General features: G+C 41.8%; 2 protein-coding genes across 2 annotated transcripts in view; both read right to left on the reverse strand.

Annotated features, from left to right (window-relative positions):
* Positions 1–472: 472 nt before the first annotated feature.
* Positions 473–1,888, reverse strand: gdf6b (growth differentiation factor 6b). Its single transcript, XM_034125362.1, has 2 exons — positions 1,552–1,888; positions 473–1,371 (listed from the first exon to the last, which is right to left on the reverse strand). Exons 1-2 carry the CDS (start codon positions 1,886–1,888, stop codon positions 473–475), a joined length of 1,236 nt encoding a protein of 411 aa, XP_033981253.1.
* Positions 1,889–2,482: 594 nt separating this feature from the next.
* LOC117477846 (fibrocystin-L-like) overlaps positions 2,483–24,022 on the reverse strand; it is a 54,824-nt gene continuing 33,284 nt past the window's right edge. Inside the window, 31 exon segments of the mRNA XM_034124621.1 lie at positions 2,483–3,249; positions 4,335–4,488; positions 5,160–5,306; positions 5,723–5,874; positions 5,986–6,330; positions 6,943–7,078; positions 7,176–7,333; positions 7,453–7,617; positions 8,499–8,731; positions 9,175–9,340; positions 9,435–9,551; positions 10,368–10,479; positions 10,586–10,708; positions 11,811–11,959; positions 13,072–13,162; positions 13,557–13,678; positions 13,804–13,930; positions 14,126–14,229; positions 14,387–14,554; positions 14,749–14,878; positions 14,994–15,112; positions 15,579–15,708; positions 16,447–16,610; positions 17,381–17,469; positions 18,093–18,264; positions 18,851–19,010; positions 19,983–20,134; positions 20,546–20,737; positions 21,357–22,386; positions 22,466–22,602; positions 23,160–23,401. Of these exon segments, the coding sequence (XP_033980512.1) occupies positions 2,966–3,249; positions 4,335–4,488; positions 5,160–5,306; positions 5,723–5,874; positions 5,986–6,330; positions 6,943–7,078; positions 7,176–7,333; positions 7,453–7,617; positions 8,499–8,731; positions 9,175–9,340; positions 9,435–9,551; positions 10,368–10,479; positions 10,586–10,708; positions 11,811–11,959; positions 13,072–13,162; positions 13,557–13,678; positions 13,804–13,930; positions 14,126–14,229; positions 14,387–14,554; positions 14,749–14,878; positions 14,994–15,112; positions 15,579–15,708; positions 16,447–16,610; positions 17,381–17,469; positions 18,093–18,264; positions 18,851–19,010; positions 19,983–20,134; positions 20,546–20,737; positions 21,357–22,386; positions 22,466–22,602; positions 23,160–23,401 (5,770 nt within the window). The 3' untranslated portion in view covers positions 2,483–2,965.

Below are 24,022 nucleotides of genomic sequence, written 5' to 3' on the forward strand. Positions count from 1 at the left end.
AACTAATACATTATATATTTAGTTTAACGCCTGCAAAACCAAGGTGATAAAATGAGGGCTAGTTCTCCGTTTCCAGTCTTTGTGCTCAGCTAAGCTAACGAGTTGCTAGCCGTAGCTTCATATTGACATTTGAGTGGTCTCAACCATCTAAATCCCTGCAAGAAGTTGAATAATTGTATTTGCCAATAAGTGTATTTGTATTTGGTATCACCGAAGACTCATATTTTTTTAACACATTTATCTTACCATATGTGCATCAATATGCAGTCACTGTAGTGTTTAAGTGGCAAGTACACACAGAAAAAAGTTTGAGGTATTAGACATGACCTCCTTGGGTGCATGGTTAGGAAATGCATCACTTAGTTTTTCTTGCGAAAAAAAATAAAGCAAGTATTTCAGGGGTCAGCCTGTCATCACACAGACTGTTATGCTGCCCGACAGCCTGACCAACATGGAGGTGCAGCCTGGTCTACTACCTGCAGCCACAGGACTCCACCACCATGTCCTCGTACTGTTTGTACACCACGTTGTTTCCTGAGTCGATGTACAGGATGCTGATGGGGCTGAGTTTGGACGGGGCGCAGCAGCTGGGGGGCATGTTGCTGGGGTTCATTGAATTCATTAGAGTCTGGATGATGGCGTGGTTGGTGGGCTCCAGGTGGGAGCGCAGGGGGAAGTCACACACCCCCTCGCAGTGGTATGCTTCATAATCCAGCGGGGCGATGATCCAGTCGTCCCAGCCCAGATCTCTGAAGTTCACGTGCAGCGGTTTCTTGCTGCACCTGGATTTGGACTTCTTGCCGTGCCTCTTCCCGTGGCGGGTTTTGGAGGCGGCCGTCCTCCTTCTCCTGCTGGCCTTGGCACCGCCACCGGGGCCTCTCTCTTTGGCTTTCCTCTCCAGACCCAGCAACGCTCTCCCCCCTCTCCTCTCACTGAAGAGGGTCTGCCTCTTCCTAGACCTGGTGAACACCACCAGGATGGCTTTCTTCTGCTGAGGCCTGCCGTGCCTGTGCAGGCCCAGGAGCTGCAGTTCCAGCTCCCTCTCAGGGTTGTCCAGCGTGGCCCTGAGCTCCAGGCAGAAGTGCTTCCCCTGGCTCAGGTGCTGCTGCTCTTTGAATATTTCCCACACGTCCAACACCTCCCACTTGGGCCTTTGGGAGCCCTGCAGGTCCAGAGTTTTGGAGTTGAGCAGCCGCCGGTCGTGGCAGGAGAGGAGCTGGATGTCCACAGGCTCTGTTTCCGATATCCTGAAATTCCCAGACACTTTGGTGTATATCCTGAGCTCGGCTCCCAGCACCTCCGCCTTTTTGGAGAGTGTTGAGACGTCGAACAGATACTGCTGTCTCCTCAGTGGGGAGAGTGGGAGGTCATCTGTGGAAAGCATTAAACAGCATGGTCAGACGCATTCTCACGGAGACGATGAGCATACCACAGAGATGTGGAATCTAAAAAAATCCTGTCTGCACTGAATTAATCTGGGATTATAAATATGAGTCCTGGGTAATCAATCAATCCTACCTAAAAACACTCATACAGTTAAACTCCACATACCTTGTCCACTGTCCACAAAACTTGCAATAGTATTTGCAGCTTTAGAAGACCTGAAGAAACTAGCATTAAGTCCCAGTCTCTCCGCCGTCGAGAAGGTCTGGTAAATAGACATCATGTAGTCATGAGGCTCTATGGACTCTTTAGATGCTGCTTTATTGTTTCTCTCGATGGATGGCGACGCGTGGAACTCCTTAAAGTACTTTGAAGCTTCCTGATCATGAAAAATCCTCGTCACCTTGCTGCTCTTCGGAGGGAAAATAGCAAGAGTTTGAAAACAGGGGATTTCCCAGACAAACAGCAGAGCCCCGCAGAGAAGAGCCAGGTGATAGAGATCCATCCTCTGGTGCTGAATCAGAGCTGTGGCCGGGGGGAGCGGGGGACCACGGGCAAAGCCGGGGCTGAACTCTGCATCCACTCTGCAGCAAGTGGCGGCTCCGCACGGAGCTCCGGAGGACAGGCGGTGCGGAGGGGAAAAAAGGGGGTGAGAACACGCCTACATTGTACTGTTATCGCTCGGGCTAAATGGAGGGCGCAAATTAAGGCTGTAAAACTAATTGTTCCTCTGTCGGACGCCCCCCGCCCCCCCTCCCTGGGAGGCAGATGTGCGCTGAAAGGACGCTCGGCAACTTCTGCTGCGTTAACGGACACTCGCTTTTAGTTTCCACACGAAACCAAAATGGCTCGTCATTTGGAGTTTTTTGTCTCCATTTTAGACGTTTTTTTACTGTGTTCAAGCAAGACTTTAAAAATACCACTGCAACTTTGCTTCAGTGGATGATGCGTTCAAGGGTTTAACACGGAGTCTCCCGCCCTCTAGCGAGGCGCAAACACATTGGCAGGAAGAGGAAACGTTCAGCCAATCAGCTTCATCAGCACCATGGACAGAGTCTGCACTCAGCAGGACATTATGAAGAAAAACACACACACAATATTAATTTGTTTATCAGTGTAAAATAGACTTTATTAGAAAGAGAATATAGTTTCAGAACAATAATCATCAAAATGAGAACTTCATGTCTTCCTTCATCTGGTTTCAGAGTTAAGCAGCAATTGTTTTAAACATAAACATCTGGATCTTACACCTGGAGTGGCATCATATAAAACAGACATTTACACATAAAACACATGTGACACAGGGGAAAGTGCTTTGCATTTCATTAGAATACATTCATTTAGCCCCATCCCAATCATTTAGTTTGACTCCTACAATTGACCACATAAGTAGAAAACCCAAGGGTGCTTTGCATTTTAATTATAACATATATTATTTAAACCCCATCCCAATAGGTTTGTGTAATTTTTTATAAAAATGTAACACAGAAATAGAAAAAAACAGCCATGTGTGTAATATATTTAAGGATCTTTTTTTATTCAGCAGACTACCCGGTGTTAATCTGAATGTGAGGGATCCTCTCTAACATATGGGGATGCCGTCGGAGCAGCAGGCCACCGTGTAGATGACGCTGACCAGGCACAGGCTGTTGGCGGTCACCGTGGCGCCAGAGCCGAACAGGCTGTCGTCGGGGGTGGTCTCGGGGGTCTCGGGGGTGATCTCTGGGGTCTCGGGGGTGGTCTCTGGGGCGTCGGTGGGGATGATGGTAGTGGAAGGGGCCTGGGTGGTGGGGAGGTCTTCAACAGTGAAGGCGCGTGATTCAGCGTCCCACTGCTTCAGAGTGAAGACCATGGTCAGGTTCTCACCTGCAGGGAGAGGAAGGGCAAATATTGTGGTCATTATATTATCCTTAAATAAAGCCAAACACTGAAAGACTGGGAGTATTTCTAGAATAGTGTAGAAGCTCTTTTTTAACTCTTTTGGCATGGAAATGAATAATTAGACACATTGGCTCAGAAGGCACTCCACAGGAGATTGGATAAGCAGACTAAAGGAAGTGTATGATATAAAATCATAATATGGACATTATTTTGGGAAAAAAGGCACTCGCTAGTTCTAAATGAAACTATATTATCGAGATATATTATCCATAGAAAATATGAGAATATAAGTTGAAGATATCTTTAAGTTTGTTTATTGAGTTTTCTCTTTTGTATATAAAATGATTACACTCAAATATAAGTTGTAGGAGGTGGAGAGAGAGTCTGTAACCACAACCTATTATATAACATTATTTAAGAGGCAATGGATTATTTACATGATATTATCACATGTGTATTATCAACAAGGTGCCAATATTGGTATATCGCGACACACATGGCACCCTCTAATTAAAAATAACTGACCAATTAAAAAAACAACAACTCTAAAATCAATTTAGTGTCATAATGCAAGTCTCCTAACATGTTATATGATTACTAATAGCTTATTATTTATTTATGAAAAATAAAAAGATATTCAATAACGATGATGTGTAACAGACAAAACTGCTTATTCTGATGTTTGAAAATGTGAAAATCAGAGGATACTTGGCATTTTCTTCTTGAAAAATTACCAAAACTTGTATCTGATTTTTAGAAGTTGTTGCCAAATATTTCTCTGTCATCATTTCATTATTTCAGCTGTTTTTGCTGCAAAGCTTAATTTTTCTCAGGGGAGAATACAGTTCCTCTTACTGTCTCTCTACATTCTTATTGTCCTGGATATTATTCAAAGTGTGATGGCTGTCTTGTTATTTGTATGTATCTATGATTGTTACAGGGCTTTTATGCTTTTTTCTTTAACAGAGATTGTAATGCGTTAGAACAGTTGAAAAAAACAACAATCCCATAGTTTCTAAGTCCATATTTCTAGCTGTTTGCAGGGTGCAGAGAGCGTGCTGCAGGCGTACCGCTGTTCTGGATGGAGAGGTCGGTGAAGTTGGCCCAGCAGGTGCTGAACAGGATGGAGGTGTTTCCCACCAGTCCGTCCACAGCGTTCCCACTGGAGTCCTTCAGGCTGGCGGTCACAGTGAGGCTGGTGACTCCCACAGAGACACAGTTACCCTGAACACAACAGCACAGGTCAGCAGACAGGAAGTGCCTCATCAAAATGTGGATTTTGATCCACAAGTTATTTTTCTCAGTACCATCCTATTCTGGTGTAAGCTCCTGGTAACGTCTATTTCTAAAGTAAGTTTGAACCACAATAAGACATTATTGTGGCTTCGAGGACATTATTTGGCACTTAAAAGTGATACAAAATGATAAAGAGGACTAACATGTATTTTTATTATTTGGTTGACATTCAATTAATAAATAAATAAGTGTAAAAAGGCCTAGTAGGCACCCTTTGAGATGCTTTTTTTTACCACAGCAAAAACAAATAAGAATCACTTACACAGCTTAACGCAGTGGGAAATGCTAAATTCCCAAGCTGAAAAAAAAGTTATAAAAAAGTCTGAACTGTACACTCCAGATATAAAATCTTGAACAAGCTGATAAGAAATGTTACTTTTTATCCGTCTAATAACCTCAAACCCTGTGAATAAGTAGAAAAAAACCTGAATGTTTTTTAATAGTTAGTATTGGGTTATATTAGGCTTTCGACTTATAATGAAGAGGAAATACAAAATGGCTCCTATCTCGATTAACATCAAGATGGTTCATGGTACCTGTCTTCACCCAGTACAACAGAATGATAATAACTTTGCAGTGAGGAGTGATGTTTGCCTCACCAGCTCGTCCACAGCCATGAGACTGGGCTGCTGGTCCAGGGGTCCCACAAACTCCCCGGTGAGGGGCTCCTCCACCAGCAGCAGGTCGCTGACGCTGGACACGTAGCTCACGGGGGCCTCCTCCCTCGTCACCTCCTCTTCGGCCGCCTGACATTTAAAACACAAAACCAGTGAGCTCTCGTGTAAAACAGATTTATTCTGTGTCGTTTTTACTCTGAAGATGTGGATTTTACTCTGAAGATGTAGTTTTATTCTACAATTTGAGTTCTTATTCTACAAATGTAGTTCTTATTCTGAGGACGTAGTTTTATTCTACAAATGTAGTTTTTCCTCTACAAATGTAGTTCTTATTCTGAAGATGTAGTTCTTATTCTACAAATTTAGTTTTTAATTCTACAAATATACTTTTTATTCTGAGGATGTAGTTTGATTCTACAAATTTAGTTATTAATTCTACATATGTAGTTTTTCTTCTGCAAATGTATTTCCTCAAATGTAGTTTATATTCTGAGGATGTAGTTTTCACCCTACAGGCATCATTATGCTTAAGTTTTGTCATTGACCTCCTTCCAAGTGGGGTCAGAGGCTGGTGGGGGGGGTGGGATGACGCCCATGGAGGACACGTTGAAGCCGATGGAGCTACCGAGGTTTCCGGAAACCGCTGCCTGACCCAGATCATCAGCGATGCTCTTCAACAGCGTGAAGTCCTGCTCATCTGAGAAGACAAAGGGAACAGACAGATGTTACAGGAATCCTGATTTATTTATCGATCAAAAATCACATATCAGACATTAAAACAAACATCAGAAAGGAGCGCTCCACTAACCGTCGGTGGTGTTGGAGGTTTGCTGTACGGGAGGCTTCTTGATCTCCAGCTCCACCTTCAGGCCGGTGGACCTCTTCCTGCGCCGGGCGCCTCCGTCCTCCCGGATGATGTTGGTGATGCGGATCATGTTTGCGGGAACTTTGAGGAATATAGCGAGGTTCCTAATCAGGTCGTCTCCGAAGAACTCGGCCTCCGTCATGGCGGGCAGATCGAAGGAGATGACGAGGACGGGGGCGGTGCGGATCTCCACCGGCTGGGAGCCCTTCACCACCACCTTCAGCATCTTGTACTCCCGGTCGAAGTAGTTGTTGCCGTCAGTGCCATTCAGCGAAGGGATGTATTGACCTTGAAGGAAAGAAAATGTGTGAAACTTGAACCAAATATTTCTCTATCCCACACATCCAAGACATGGTAAACATTGATTAGCATCTTATTGTCCCTTTAAATGTAAAAGATTCTCCATCAAAGGAAGAAATACAAAAATAATTGCATCGTCAGGATTTAATGCAACGCAAAAAATGCTTGGTATCTTTAAAAATGTTTGAAAGTTTTTTTGTTTAGATGATATAGTAAATGTTCCTTAAAAGTGTTTCTTTTTAAAATGACAGGAATGTTTTCATAAAAATGAATAATAAGAAAAATGTAAGTGCTGGTGCATTCTGGTGCTTTTGGAAAAACAGGGAAAAAAGTTATCAATCAAAACTAGTAGCAGTTTTGTAGTTTATTATCATATCCCTGATATGTAGTTATTGCTAGGAGTTAAATGTAGCATTTTCTGAATTCAGCTTCAGCTGACTGAGTTTGAGATACAAACAACTTAATCAAAAAGACAGAAACACTATGTTGACACAGCTCCACACTATGCGTTTTGAACATACTTTATACTGTATAATGTTTGTTTTATTGTCTGTATTGACCTACTGTCAGATTATCTGCGTGTGTGTAAAGTGTGAGTACCTGGTGTGAGAGGCTTCTTCAGGGTGTAGTCAGTTTTATCATCGTTCCACTTAGCGTTAGTTGGAGGAACCAGTTCATTATTAACGTACACATCCAACCGCTGCGGCTTGGAGTAGAAGATTGACACCATAACGCTCTGCAAAAAAGATGTTTTAGTAAATGAACATGTTACCCTTGCCCAGGAGGAGAATTGTAAGTGAGCAGTGTTAGTCTTCTCCCTGCTGGGCACTGACCTCAGACGGTTTAGCTTGGAGCATCATGAGGCGGAGTTTCTGAGGGCTGACGCTCGTGAAGAAGACGTCGAAGGAGTGTCCGGTGGCGATGATGGTGTGGAAGAGAGAGACCCTCTTCTGGCAGGTGTAGCCCGAACACCACCCGTGATCCTGAGGACCTGCAAAAACACACGGCTGGATTACAAACACACTCTTCCTGTTCTTTTGACTCATTTGAGAGAGATCGTTCAGACTGTTCTGGGTTTCATTCACATCAGATCTATAGAACTCAACCCACCGTTGATCAGATCGATGAATTTGTCCCCGAGCAGAGCGACGGGGGACAGGCGTCTGGTCTCTGAGTCAGCGTCCAGACTCTCGATCACCAGCATCCTGTAGTTCAGCCCGAAACACTTGTAGCTCTGCCAGGAGGTCATGAAGGTGCAGTCCTCCCTGATCACACCTGAGGACACAGACATGTTTGAAAATGAGATTATTTTCTGATGTACCCGATCTCTGATGTCCGTAGACGTACTTGTTTACAGGACTTTAAAGATAGAGATTTCATTTGTTTCCCTTGTAATTTCTCTGATCTTTAACAATACAAATGTTGACTCTCTGCAAGACCCCAGCATAAAACAATAAAGTCATGTTTTTATTTTTATTTGCAGGGTTCACTTAAGGTAGTTGAATAAATCAATCATTTTTAGCACGTTAAGAATGCACACTTTGAAACCGAATGCAGAGACATGAGCTTGAATGATTGATGAATTTATTTTCCTACAATAACCAGGTCAGTTTTGTTGTTAAATTAGAAATGAGAAAAACGAATAAGATGAAGTCAAAGGTGGCAGAAATCGGTGAAGCGACCACTACTCGGGAAGATTCCAATGTCCCAGACAAATGGGAGAAATGATCTGTGTTTATTGCGGAATGATATCATTAAGGCATGTAGATTCACAGTAAAGGCAATTTTCAATAAAACAATAGACTTGTAAAAAAAAAAAAAAAAAATGTATTTAAATCGCAAGATTTTAACACAAATAATTTACGCCAGCCTAGGCCTACATATTCTCAGATAAAAAATGAAAAACAATAACAATGGAAATAAATATAGGCCTGTCTGGCTCATTACATAGGAGACGGGCACATGGAGATTTGTCTATACAGCCTATTATAAATACATTTGTAAAAGTGCTTAGGGAGAATTATTACACTGGACATCAGTTTGAAAATGTGTCTGAATTCTTTTGCATTTGATTTCAAAGTCTTATTTCCTCACAAGCTACTGTTTAGTTTTAAATGTTGATTTGCCTGAGTGTCTATCTTTTCCTCTCTTGTTACCTTTGTATGGAGCGATCTTGTCCACGGGGATGCGGCTGCCGTTGGGGTGAGTGAGCATCACTTTGGGGATGCGGTAGTCGCCCAGGCCTCTCCTGGCATCGCCCCCCCACTCATACTCAGACTGAGGCACCACGGCCCCCACGGCCCCGAGGAAGGATCCGTCCAGGTCCTGCAGCAGCGTCTTCTTCTTCGCATCGCAGTCCATGTCCACACAGTCAGACGGGTTCGCTTTGCTGAGCACAAAAACATTTGTATCATGCACAAAACAGCCGAAGATGTCATCTGAGAATGATATGCATCGTCTCAAATGCTTTATGTAAAGATACAGAGGTTTTTCCTCGTTCAATCCTCAATTTAAGCAGAAACACATATTAAATGATGCTTTGATGAGCTGTCTATTTCATTATGAAAAGTTAAAGGAAACAGAAAATAAACATAAATCTGGAATTGAACCCAAAATATTTACATTAAATTACAGTATTCATTTTAGAAGCTATTTTTATTTATGTCTTAGTTGAACTATTTGGCATTCTTTAAGACTAGAATCAGATATGTATTTATATGTTTTGTCTTAAACTACATCCCCTGTTATCATTCCTTTCGTATGAATGATGTTCCTACTGATCAAAGGTAATCACAGATTGTGCCTGGTATCCGTAGATGGGAAAAGGTTTACCTGACGTCAGGCCTGTGGATGAAGAGTTTGCCTTCCTCTTGGCTGTCGATCATGGTGATGTCTGACACGTGCACAGGGTGCTGCAGGTCCTCGTTCAGCGGGTTGGTCATGAACGCAACGTTTATTTCTCCGGAGCAGACTGTCCCGAAATTGACGAATGTCGTGTCTAGAGAGGAGGCACGAGAAATAATAAATATGTTTTCCAAATAATCAGCAGATTGTTTTCAATGGAGCTCCCATAGCTCAGAGCCTGAACTCACCTCTGACTGTCATCAGTCCTTTGATGGAGTTGTACGCCATGTTTTTATGATGGGGCTTTTTTGGAGCGGTGTTGTGGCTGGATAGGAAATTGGGCCAACAGATTCCAGATCTTCCGCCTGTACAGAGTTTAAAACAAAATCACAAAATTAGGATTATTATTAGTTCAACCACCCTGCATTTATACGCAAAAACAATTCATGTTTTCAAGATCTTGTGTCCATTGCAGTCATTTACACTGGGAATCAATTTTTCCCCGCAATGGGAAAGGATTTCTGATTCTGAAGAAATGTTAACAAGCAAATGAGAAGGTATTGAGAATATTTGGTTTGCACAGTAAAAAAACATTTAATGCAACAATGTAAATAATGAAAGAAAACACATGTGCATTGTCCCAAAACTTAGCTAAAAAGAAAAATCAGGCCCAGCCTAATGGTTCCAAAATAAGGTTACTAAAAAAAACTTGTTTTCTCTTTGGTCCATGGTATTTCGTATTCTAAGCTATGCCCCATTAAAGGGGCATATTGTCAGGTTCATATCAGTATGTAGTGTCTCTACTGTGACATGTCTCCATGCTTTCATGTTCAAAAAGCTCTTTATTTTTCTGCTGCAGCACCTCTTTTCACCCTCTGTCTGAAACCAGAGCCCAGTCTGCTCTGATTGGTTAGCTGGCCGGCTCTGTTGTGATTGGTCAACCGCTTAGAGTTTACATAAAATCACATGTGTGTTTCAAACTGAGCCCTTAGGTCCCCACCACTTTTCAACACAAAGTGACATCTTTGGTAACGTCTAGATTTGGATTTTTCATGAAAATCCAAAAAGCATCAAGGCCTTTTAAAAGCCTGTTCAAACGGGGTATGGCCGTTTTTCAGCTCAATAATCACGGTATCCCTAAATAAAGCCCCTAGTTTCCTCATCATAAGTTTACACTGTACCTGTGGGGGGTCTCGGGGCCCGGCTGCTGCCACTGTTGACTATATTAAAGTCGCTGCCTGGCAACGTGGAGGAACAGTTGAAGCTCGGGCTGCTGCCAACAATCAAGGCATTCTGGGAAAACACGAGTAAGATGAAACAGTCACTCATTTAAAGTAAACCAATGCAATCTTAGGAAATTAAAAATGAAGAAAAGATGAACCATAGTAACCCCTCTCACCTGAACGTGTACAGTCTTATCAGCGTATGCATGGGAGAGAGAGGGGGGGCCGTAGACGAAAGGCATGATGCCCATCCCGTTGTCCACCAGGGTCACGTTGGCAATGACCACACTCATGGGGATCTGTGAGGGGGGGAAGATCAGGATACACTTTATTTGTATAGTACCTTTCATGCACCAAGCAGTGCTTTACAGAACAAGAAGAAAACACAACAACAATATTAAAATGAAAAGAGAACAAGATAAAACATCAACAGGGATCATAATGAAATTCCCTTGAAGTAAAGCTGACAAGAAATTAAAATAGGTTCAAATAAAACTATTTTAAAAAGAAAATGTAAAATGCTAAATAAAAGCAAATCAGAAAAATACAGTAAAACATGGACAATGATACCAGTGAGAATTGAAAGTGAACCCAAATGAAAAGCCATACTAAAAAGATAGGTTTTTAATTTACTTTGAAACATTTCAAGGGAGTTTGCTGTTCTAAGGACGAGGATACATGGAATGGGGCGAAGCCTGCGGGTTAGTTCAGGCAGTCAACTCGAGCACCAATGATACATTAACACGTGACGCACCTCGTCCCTCTTACAACCAACCAAACACATTCTCCTAAACATGCCGCTCTATTTAAGCTGCCAGGTCTTCCTGCCTCTGCCTCGCTCATGCTGCTGCTGCTGTGTTCACTTGCTATTGCTACGTTCATGTTCCTGCTGCTGTGTTTCATGTTGCTGCTGCTGCCACTGCTGTGTTCACTTGCTATTGCTGCGTTCATGTTCATGTTCCTGCTGCTGTGTTTCACGTCGCTGCTGCTTGCCTGACCCACCACCACCCCAGCTTCCACCCCAGCTTCCACCTGAAGGCTTGGGGGATAGTTATCTAATCATCACTCAATGTTCTTTGTAAATCTGTGGAGTGATGAGGCCCGAGCCTAGACGCCAAACTCAAACTATATGCTAAACATATTAAGAACACGTGAGTTGTCGGACTGAACTGTACACTTTTGACTATCCATCCATATTTGTGTTTACTATAAAAGTGAAGTCCTTCTACACTGCTCCTCTATATCCTCTCTCTATTGTTGTGTATGAGTACAATCCCATTTACTTGACTCCCCCTGATCCATGACATCCCTTCACCTCAGGTCACACACTTGAGCTTCAAGTTGAGCCAGAATGAAAGCACATGAATCAAAATGGTGTCATAAAGAGAAGAGGGCTGTAACCTGGAAGTAGATGGCATAGTCGAAGCTCTTCCAGATGAAGAAGCTCTGGATGAGGCTGCAGCCGGGCAGACCGTCTTTGTTCATGTAGACTCCGAACAGACCGCCGTGAGCCTCATTGTTCATCCACCTCTCATTGTTGTTCAAATATCCTGTACGGGGAAACATTACATCTCTGAGGCTGAATCTTTTCCCTGTGTCTGAGCAATTCAGGATTTCATTAAACCTGACATTTGTTGGACTGTAACCAGAGGTGGCAGAAGTACTCAAATCGTGAACTTAAAGTGGACCGATCATGCTATATTTGAATAATATATTGTAGGGCCATACCTATATAAGGTATATTTATACGTTTTCTTTTTCAAAATACCAAACAGATCATGCATTTTAGCCATGCCTCATTTCGCTCTATTTTGCTCTCCTCCACCCTGTCTTTGCATGCACTGCAGCTGACCACGCCCCCCTGCAAAGGAGGGGGCCGAGTTACGAGCGTCGTGTTACCATGCTGTTACCATGCCACGGCAACCTCTCATTCCCCTGATAGGTCAGCTCCTCCGTCCTGACGTCAGAGAAATGTTCAAATCTGGATCAGTTTTTATCAGATCCGTTGCAGCCCCGTTTTTAGAGATTTGGGTATAGGGTTGTGTTTTCTGACACTTGGTGAGTTCCCTGGAACACCGGGGACACATATTCATGTATAAAAGACGTACAAAAGTGCATTTTGCATGATAGGTCCCCTTTAAGTCAAAGTAGAAGTACCACAGTGTAGGAATATTCTCAAAACATTCAAAAATGTTACTCAAGTAAAAGTACAAAAGTATTATCATCAAAATATAGTTAAAGTACCAAAAGTATTCATTGTGCAGATTGGTCCATTTCAGAATAATATATATGATATGTTTTATAATGATTGATCATGAAAGTGTTCTCAAAGCTGGTAAAGGTGCAGCTAGTTTGAATGACTTTGTATACTGCAGAGTAGCTTGTGAATTTACTCCAGGTGGAACTAACGTCTGATTTAACACTTGATTATATTTCACATCATTCATCCACATCTGTAAAGTAACTAAAGGGATTAAATACATGTAGTGGAGGAAAAGTACACCAGTTACCTCTGAATTGTAGTGGAGTAGAAGTACAGAGTAGCATAACATGGAAATACTCAAGTAAAGTACAAGTATCTCAAAATTGTACGTAATAACAGTACATGAGTACATGTACTTAGTAACTTCCCACCTCTGCTGATCACTTTGAGTCAGTTTACCTGGACATGGCTCTCCATCGATGCGATAAGCGACTCTCTCGTATCCGGCCACGATGTTATGCTGCAGGACCACGTTTGTCCCCTCGTTGACCTGAAAATCAGAATCAGGTTTATTGCCAAGTACAGGGAATTTGCTTTGGTGTATAAAGATGGATACATAAACACAATAAGAGGAATTAAGTTGTAATGAAGGAGCACATTTAGATAAAACTATAAAAATTTATCTAAAAACTATTATAAAGTATTTAAAGAAACACGTACAAGAATAAAAAATACACAAAAAAAGTCATGACAATTCATCCTGAGAATAAAATATGTGTCTAATATACTAAGAAGGTCCTGAGGGATCGTTGTGCAGAATTGTGAACAAATAAAAGGGAGTATGCAGGCTCTACTGTCTAGAATATGAGTAATGGCTCATATGATGTGTGTGAATGTAACATATACTGTCTATGTTTTAAGAAAAGTATTCAGAGTGGACTGACCTCGATGGCAGCGTTCCAGGCGTAGTTGAAGGGCTCCTCTCTGTCCTGATAGGACCCGGGCCACATGGTCATCATCACGAGGTTCCTCCTCACCGTGGTCCTGTCGCCCCAGATTCTGATACCTGCAACCCGAGGTGCAGAGGAGGAAATGTCCCTTTGTTAAACTGGGCCTATTTCATTTGGATATTCTGGTCCTATGTGTATATTGTAAACCAATTGTAAACTACTTTGTCTGTAACGTGTGTACCTTCTCCCACAGTGCGGTGGACGATGTTATCGTCGACGCTCAGTCCGGCTGTCCCGAACACTCCGATGGCCGGAGAGAAGCCGTCATGGAACGCACAACCCTGGAGGTACGAATCCGTATCTGAAACCTTTACACAGGAACAACAGTATTCATTATTCACATTTTAACTAATTGAATAGATATTTTTTACTCAGTGCCTAGTGATTGTTAGAGAAATAAACCATAAACCTAATATGTTGTGTGTGTGTGTGTGTGTGTGTGTGTGTGTGTGTGTGTGTGTGTGTGTGTGTGTGTGAGTGTGTGTGTGTGTGTGTGTGTGTACCTCTCCCAGGTTGAGGAAGGCCACAGAGTATCGGGGGTCGGAGTAGTCGGTCCAGCCTTCCTGACCCGAGCGGAGGAACTCCACATTTCGGATCTGAGCCTTTCCTTCAGGGAGGGAACAAAAAACAATGATATAACATTTTTAAACTGTCCTGAGAGGCCCAAAGGTCTGACACTCCAGATGAGTCATTTTGCTACAGCTGATTAATCCTATGTGAACTATCCTTTAAGAATAGAAATCACATTGTATACTCTTTCTTACCTCTGTAGTCGATCCCCTCCCAGGAGTAGGAGCCCACCAGCAGTCTGGCCCCGAACGACTCGTCCATCATCTCTGCGTACTCCTCTCCCACGATCTTAATGTTCCTGCTGACCAGTCCTACGTCCGCCGCCAGGGTGTAGGAGAACGAGTCCCCGGAGTGAGTGTCACCTGGGGGGAGAGAGAGTCAGTCAGACTGAGTTAAAGGAGTAATACCACTGTGTTCAAATACTGTGTCAAGTACTGCATTTACAATTTCACTTTAAGGTAGCCCCATGAATATCAGTTCAAATGTAAATATCACAAATTATTTTATTTTATGTTTGACTTTATTTTGGGGCCTAAGAGACAGACGTTAAACTGACCAATGTGAGCGTGGGTCAAAGGCTGGTTCAGGGTCAGTATGAGGCCGTCTGCGGACACGTCTGTGATCTGGCGTTTCTCCGTCTCCCAGGCGCTGTAGCTGGTGGTGGAGATGACCACCTCGTCTCCAACCTGCACGCACAACAAGGTAAACACACGCTGAACACCAGCTCTCGCAGAGATGTTAGTCTAAATTAATAATACATAAGCACATCAAAAATATCATTTGAGTTCCCAGCTCTCTGACCTGCCAGTCGACAGCCTGCGACAGGGTCAGAGTGCTGGATCCAGCCGCAGCAGTGGAGCCCAGCTTGGTGTGGTAAACACTGGGAGGGAGTCCATACAGGTCCAGGATACCAAACACACCTGTGGAGTATTCAATTATAAAATGATCATGCAAAATATAAGAATAAAATATTGTCTGTTTTTTTAAACGTGAATTCTACATATTATAGGCAAACTTAAATCGGCCTAATGGCAAGAAAAAAAGAAAAAAAACGTATTTTCCTGTTGAAACAATATATATATATTTGGAAGGGTCCACATGTACAGTATGTAGTTATATTTATAATGTCTAAAAAACCCATGTTAAAGACACATTTGAGATATATTATGTATTGCATTAAATGTCACGCTGAGTACTTAAAAATGTGTGGCAATGTTGTTGATCTCTATAGATTGAAAATATATATTAAATAGATCAAAACAAATAGAGAATAATGAACATATTTGCATGAATATTTTCTTTAACGGAAGCAAATATGTTCTATTATTATATTTCCACCACATCTATATAACTTCAGGTGCAGCTGACACTGATGCTGTTTCTCACCAAGCACTTTGGAGCCCTGGTTGGGTCCGTTGGGCAGGGGCCAGTCGGGGGTGCTGTGCTTTCCTCTCAGTTTGATGGTCAGCTGACCTCTGAACGGCTCGTCGTCCCATCCTGCGATCAGCCTGCCGCCCTGGAACAGGAAACACACACATCACACACATCACACACACATCACACACTGCAGCGGCACCAGCTGTCATTAAAACTGTTTCCAGCGGTGTGAAGACTTTTTACTCAACTTCTTTACTTTAAAACAACTTTGAGGTACCTTCCTTGAGTATTTTCACTTCTCTTTACTACATTTTGGAGGCAAATATTATACATATAGTATGTTCATTTTAAAGTTACTTTGCAAAGTATGAATCAACTTACAGATGATATAATACAGCTAACCACTATTATACAAAAATAATTAACATAGCTCCACCTTTGGAAGATGCAACATTAAAATGATAAATATGTTAGATGATCAATACAAATAAAATGAAAAACTATGGTGAACAGAACAAAAATGAAAAAGAGAGACAGCACCATTTTAGTCAGGTCAACTGAACAATGTTTAATCTCTAAATAAAGCGAGGAACAGTGATGGTAAGATCTGATTTAAGAGGATAAAACAGAAGAATAGAAAAACAAGTGAAAAATGTAAGGATGTTTAAAGGGGCGCAATTATGCTTTTTGGGGTTTTCCTGAAAATAAACGTCTGCACTTAGGGGGATGAAGGCAGCAGCAGTGTGCCGCCTGCGACTCCCCCCCATTTTAGTGAGTTATCTGACGTATGAGGAACAAAACATTGTATTGGGTGAAAAGAATAGTTAAATTCTTAATTTTAAGTAACATTTTAGGTACTAAATGAGGAGACCCTGACCTGGATGGAGATGTAGACGGCGTCCACCACCACCGTGTTGTATACTGGCACCTCCCGGGCCTGTCTGGTGGACGAGCTGTTCAAGTGGTCGGGAATCTCCAGAACTCCAAGCACGGTCAGCTTATTGAGCGCGGGGGTGTCACTGTCCAAAACCACCCACTTCCCTGTGGTTTAACAGGAAGGACAAGTATTATAACATGATATCTGGTACAAACTGAATCTTCATTCGTCATTGGCAGAGGTGGGAAGTAGAGGAGTACAAATACTTCGTTACTGTCCTTAAGTACATTTTTCTGGTATCAGTACTTTACTTCACTACTTATTTTTCTGACGACTTTTTACTTTTACTTCTTACATTTTGAACACAAATACCTGTACTTTCTACTTCTTACATTTTGAACATAAATACCTGTACTTTCTACTTTTTACATTTCCCAAACCGGCTGGTTCCTTTAGTTTGAATGTGTGTTTGGTGGCGTGATCATTATTATTTAGAGTCATTGCGTGCCTATTGATTTGAACACGATCCGTGTATCCATCATTTCCTGGTCTTCTCTAAAGAAGAGGGACCAATGAAAACGTTGTCATGTTGCCGTTGTTCAGCATGGAAACATTCATTAGCTAACAATTACATTATTGTTCTATTAATATAAAGGGAGGTCAGGTACTCTTTAAAACAGCTGCTAGTTATGGGTACTTTTTACTTAAGTACATTTTGAAGCCCATACTTCTTTACTTTTACTTGAGTAAAGAAGTTTAGTCAGTACTTCTACTTTTACAAACACGAGTATCTGTACTTCTACTTGAGTAAAGGATGTGTGTACTTTTGCTATCTCTGGTCATTGGTGATTTCACATCAACGCTGTCTACACAATGAGCATTATTCAGTAGTTTTCCTTCCTTTTGAATGTTTTCGTTATCTTCTAGACATTACCTGCTGGGATGACCACATCGCTGCCTGCTGTTGGGGCTTGGTTGTTATTCTCAGCTGAACTTGTCCAGAAAGATTCATCAGACCACCGGCTACAGATATACACACAATCAAAAAACACTTTACTACAGGGAATCCAGAGGAAACACAATCATTATTTTCAGTTGAAGATATTATAATATTTGTGACTTTTCTTCCATGTTACTGCTTGTGTGGTTTGCTGGTCAGTGTGTGGTTTCTTTACATTTTCCTTATGTTGTGTCACTGTAAAAGTACAATTCTATGTGCATCTACAAAATTGTCCCCCTAACTCTAACCCGAACCCGAACATTAAAAAAAAAAGGAAAAAAAAGGCTTCTAATGAAACACCTTTTCTGTAAAAAAAAGATTGATAACGTCTTTAAAAATCAAAGTTAAAGTTTTGAGAAAAAATTATTCTACTTTACACTCCTATTCCTATTGTTCTAGTTCCTATCTTAATTTGGTTTTATTTTAAGATGAAAACACAATATTTAAATAAAAAAACAGGTTACTCAGATTAAACTGCAGATATGATTGTTAGAAATGTGGAGCTTTTCACATGTAAATACAATAGTTATGATAAATCTACAATATATATATATAACATAATGCCAGCAAAATGTGTACTTTGTAATACTTTAAGTTGAAATAAATATCTTCCTGCTCTTGAATAACATGTTGCAGTTTAACGTACATGAAGTTGGCAGGCCGGTGGGTGGGGAGGGGGGGCACTGTGGCTGGGGGTGGGGGGGTAGGTGTGATGCAGTTGGGGTAGAAGCAGCGGTACACCCTGAAGTTCACCGTGGAGTCCAACAAGGAGCGGTCGGCACTCTCCCGACGCCGGCGCTGACTCGTCTTCCCAGAGACTGCAGACACAATGTCAAATCACTAAATCAGTTTGAGTGGTCAAGTTACAAACTATGAATTTCAGTTTTAGGTCATCTCGATGCAAATGATCACATTTTCAGAAAATCTAACAGCTCATGTGAAATTAAAATGTGGATTCAGACCAATGACAATAACTATGTTAATGTCAATAATGTTGCAAGTTTAAATTCTTAATCTAATTTCTAAAGGTACTATATCAATCCTTGTATTATATATATTGTGTATAAGCTTGATGTTATCTTTTTTGAAAAACAGTTAAACAGCTGAATAAGTAAGCAGGATAAACATCGTTTATACCCTAAATATGTAAATACCAAAACATTCTCAGGCACATTTTGAAGGCACAATAACAAAGGCATCATTTGTTTTTAACCTTTAGATTGTCTAGTTTTTAAAATAGTGAAAAATAATGTCCATTAGAAAATCCAACAGGCAAGGCGACATCTTGTTTTGTCTGACCAGCAAGTATTCAATTAAGACACATACTAGAAAAACAGGAAGTCCTCATACGTGTAGATCTACACTGAACATTTGGCTACAGATCCATAATAAAGTGTGGCGTACTGATGTAGTAGAGGTTGTTGGAGCTGCTGTTGAAGAACCAGTCTCCGTTCCTGTTGTTGCTGTAGCTGAGCGGCATGGACGAGCCGTTCCTCTCGTCGATGATTCGGAATTTATCCGGACTCTGGGTGAAGTTGTGGTTGATGATCACAAATTCATCAGCCTGTGTGAAGCACAAGCAAAAAACCTCAGTATACCGTGAAAAACAGGTGAAGTGTATAGAGCAGAGGTGGGAAAGGTACCCAGATCTTGTATTTAAGTAAAAGTACTGTAGAGTTTAGGAATACTCTGTGACAAGTACAAATCCTGCAAAACAAATGTTATTTAAGTAAAAGTAGAAAAGTATACGCATCAAAATATACTTAAAGTACCAAAAGTAAAAGTAGTCATTGTGCAGATTGGTCCGTTTCAGAATAATATATATGATATGTTTTATAATGATTGATCATGAAAGTGTTCTCAAAGCTGGTAAAGGTGCAGCTAGTTTGAATGACTTTGTATACTGCAGGGTAGCTTGTGACACTTGGTGAGTTCCCTGGAACACCGGGGACACATATTCATGCATAAAAGACGTACAAAAGTGCATTTTGCATGATAGGTCCCCTTTAAGTCAAAGTAGAAGTACCACAGTGTAGGAATATTCTCAAAACATTCAAAATGTTACTCAAGTAAAAGTACAAAAGTATTATCATCAAAATATAGTTAAAGTACCAAAAGTAATCATTGTGCAGATTGGTCCATCTCAGAGTAATATATATGATATGTTTTATAATGATTGATCATGAAAGTGTTCTCAAAGCTGGTAAAGGTGCAGCTAGTTTGAATGACTTTGTATACTGCAGGGTAGCTTGTGAATTTACTCCAGGTGGAACTAAAGTCTGATTTAACACTTGATTATATTTCATATTATCAATAAACATTCAATGAATATAGAGGAGTAAAAGTACACTTTTTAAAACCTTTTTATCTCTGAATTGTAGTGGATTAGAAGTAGCATTAAATGGCAATACTCAAGTAAAGTACAAGTACCTCAAAATGAAGTACAGTACTTGAGTAAATGCACTTAGTTACTTTACACCACAGGTATTTACAGTGTGGTCCTTGTGTCGCATCATGTGAGGGATGTTGCAGGTACCTTGAAGCCGTAGAATGTTCCTTCGTAGGTGATGTTGGTGACGTGGTCCATGTCATCAAAGATCATGTTGTACATTAGTCCAGAGGGGATCATGGCCATCCAGCCCAGCTTATGAGTCATCCTCTTCTTCAGATAGGGAACGGCGCTGGAGCCTGTACAAAAAACAAAATCCTTTCATTTATACAGTGGGAACATCATACTACGACCACGCCAATCAGCCCGTCAAATAAAAGCAAAATTATAGTTATTACATTATTTCCTACATGCGTCTAATTGACATTATGTAGACTAATAAGATGAAACTAATACAACTATTTACTGACGCTATTCTTGTTTTTATACCTGTCCTATTCGATTTTAGCTTTTTTTAAATTTGTATTTGCATTTTCTGACTGCTTCTTTCTTTAAAGGCACCTCCAAATCAAACTTTTATTAATTGTCCTTCTATAATGTGTTTCTGTTGCTCTATAGTTTCTGCCCCATACTGCATTTCCCACTAACCACCAGTAGAGGTCAGTAAAGATTACAGAGGTGAAAAGTAGTGAGTCTGTGTATTTTATTACCATGTGAGTTGGTTAAGATGACGTCCTTGCCCTCCAGAGATTGCGGCGATGGATTGTTGAACGCGAAACGATGGAAGTTGACGGTGTGGTCGCACACGGCGCCGGGGAAACCCACGCTCCACTCGGCACTCTGGGAACAGTGGGCGGGGTCCAGCAAGGCGCTTAGAGGCACCACTTTATGGTTGATGGTTCCTGGAATCAGGGAAACATGGGGGACAGAGTTTATTTGAATGAAGGAATGGTAAGCACACCTGAGCCCAAACCTGACATCTGCTGTTTTAGGTTGTAATGACATGAAAATGAAAGACGTACTTTTGAACAATTCTCTTCATAAGGAGCCAATACACTTAGGGCTGAGGGTTACAAAGACAAACTTAATAAAACCGGAAACATTTGTAATATTTTCTCATACTGCCTGTGCTGCAGCACCTCTTTTCACCCTCTGTCTGAAACCAGAGCCCAGTCTGCTCTGATTGGTGAGCTGGTTGGCTCTGTTGTGATTGGTTAACAGCTTTTTTGCATTGTTACATTTAGTCTCTACTGTATATGGCTATACATGACGGATCAAAGGGACTTTTTTATTTATAGTACAGTAAGCAGTCAGGGATATTTGTGCTTTAGAAATATATTACAATAACAATCCAATTCTTACCTTCGTATCATTAATAAATAACACATTGAAGAAAAACTGTAATGGCGATCATTTCCTGAAAAACCTTATGGATTAAGTGACTGAATAAAGATGTAGTTAGTTAAATTAAAGAAACATGGGCAATAGGTTAAAGACAGAAACAGTAAGAGATGAAAGTACCTGTGAGGGAGCCGTCAATGTCCACCAGCTGCGCCTCGTGCTCCCACCTGAAGCCCACCTTGTTGGGTGAATTGAAGTACTTGATCCCAGCAAACTGGGCGGCCCAGCCTCCGCAGCGATCCAGGCACTTGCCGTCGATCCTGGCCACTCCGATGGCAGCGCACGAGCCCCTGTCGAAGTTAATGAACTTGGTGTTGAGGACACTCAGGCCATCGTCCAGCGGCGCGATGACCCCCCGGGTTGTGCAGTAGTCCTGTCCCAGTCCCAGCTCTTCCACGTGACCCACGATGGTGCAGTTAGACATCGTGGCCCCTCCTTCCTCGCCGAACCCGCTCACGGCCCACCGAAGGACGCGCTTCGCTTCGATACCGGCTTTCTCGTTGTTCACCATGATGAACTCTTGGAACTGCACTGAGCCCACGTTGACCCACTCGGCACCTTTCTCGCAGTTCCAGGTGGTGAGGCCTCGGAACACGGCGGGCTCGGGGGTTTTGGAGCGGCAGCCTCCGGTCTTCATGGGGAAGTAGTCGGTGAAGATCCAGATGCCGAACCAGCCCTGGGAGTGCACGGTGTTGTTGTAAAATTCACCCAGAGGAACCCTCTTCTGGCAGATGCTGCCGTCGTAGGACGGGCCGTCAGGGTGGACGTGCATGCGGTACCAGAACCCGAAGTGGGTGCCCCCCGCTGCGGCGTTGTGGCGGATGATGTTGTTGGGGTTAGTGACCCAGTAGGCGGCGGGGGTGACGTCGTCGTTCAGCAGGCTGGTGCTCTGTTTCACAAACACAGCCAGGTTGTACTGTAGGACGTTCCCCGTCTCTATGCCGTCCTCGATGAAGAAGGCGCCGCCCATGATGTCGTAGATGACGTTGTGCTCCACCAGTAGGTTGTGGGTGTTGTGGATGGTGACGGCCCTGTTGAAGGTCTGATGGATGGAGCAACCCCGCACATAGGACTTGAATTTGATGTCTCCCATCAGATGCCAGTGGATGGGGTAACGCCCCAGCCTGAAGGCCTGTCCTGCATGGTAGATCTGAGGAAAACCAACGTTTCGGTGTGAGGATGAGGAGAACAAATGCTGTAGACAAATAAAGAAGTTGAAATCATCTCACCTCAACATATTCCAGTCTGCCGATTGCCAGATCCTGTCCCGGAATGGCTGCGTGAAACATGATGGCCGCTCCAAACTGATCGCTGCCCGTCTCCTCTCCGAATCGCCCTTGGAAACAGGTTTGGGTAGCGAATTCACCTGTGGCAGGGACAGAAGGATGTTACTACTGCATATCCATATGCTGTATAACCAGAATTATGACACAAGCTCCACATTGATATCAAGTCAGCAGATTTATAATTAAATTAGAAGCTATTATTTTTTTCTGATTTAAAAGGCTCTCCGTACTATTTATCATGAATTCAAACTTTTTTTTAAAGTTTTTCTTAACTTAAAAAAATTATGTCAAGCATACATCTTTACATGATGTTTGTTTTTTCTTATTGTTTTAATCATTTATTTGAAGTCACATAATATTAATATAACATGTTTCCCAATTGACTGTTCAGTCTATTAAGTGATCCAAAAACAAGAAACTAACAAGCAATAAATACATAAATAATAAATAGAATTCGAGCTGATATTAATATTATTGGATGATGAAAACATCATTTTTTTATCATCAATTTATTTAAACTACCAGAACTTTTCTGATTCGAGCTGTTTGTTTCTGGATTTGACTTGACAATGATATATTTTATTCTTAACTTGGATGCAGCTTTTAAAATAGAATAAGAAAATCTGAAACCCAGTACCTGTGTTGAAGCCAGCGGGGCAGGGTTTGATATCATCCTTCCATTCTTCATGTTGGGCGCCTCGTATCAAGATGTTCCTGGTGAGGAGCCCCACCTCGGCGCGGCCCTCAAACACTGTGCCGTCGGGCAGCGTGACGGACACCCCCAGGTGAGAGTACTCCAGCGCTTCGGTCAGAGTCAACGTCTTCCCGTCAGCAGACACAGCGGCGATTTTCCTCACCTCGTTCTCTTTCTGGCTGTGCCTGGAAACAAAATGAATGATTTAGAGCTGCAGCTCCAAAACACTGTTTCATCTCTGCCAATGTAGATACAATTAAACAGTGAATATGATTGGATCTTTCCAAAGCTTTCAAAAGGTGATTCAATGTGTAAAGCTATCCACCTGTAACTTTGTCTCTTCTTGTTATAGTATATATTAAAGGGGCCCTATTATGCTCCTTTTATTTTCTTATTTGTATTGTGTTCCTCTATTGTGACATGTCTCCATGCTTTAATGTTCAAAAAGCTCTTTATTTTTCTCATACTGCCTGTGCTGCAGCACCTCTTGTCACCCTCTATCTGAAACCAGAGCCCAGTCTGCTCTGATTGGTTAGCTGGTCCGCTCTGTTGTGATTGGTCAATAGCTTAGAGATGTGTTTGAAATGTCCCGACCCTTAGCATATATCACGCACAATGTGTTTGAGCGCTAATAAAGCGCAAGTGTTACACGTATATATATAAAGGTGTTACATAGCGATCACTTGGAGATCATGTTGTCCAGTATATATATATATATTACATTCTGTGATTTTGTACCAAAATTACAAATTTCTATTGCATAATTGCATCATTGTTTTGAATGGTCAGCTAAGAAGACAAAAGTC

The sequence above is a fragment of the Trematomus bernacchii genome, unplaced genomic scaffold (assembly GCF_902827165.1).
Source record: "Trematomus bernacchii unplaced genomic scaffold, fTreBer1.1, whole genome shotgun sequence".
Taxonomy (NCBI): Eukaryota; Metazoa; Chordata; class Actinopteri; order Perciformes; family Nototheniidae; genus Trematomus; species Trematomus bernacchii.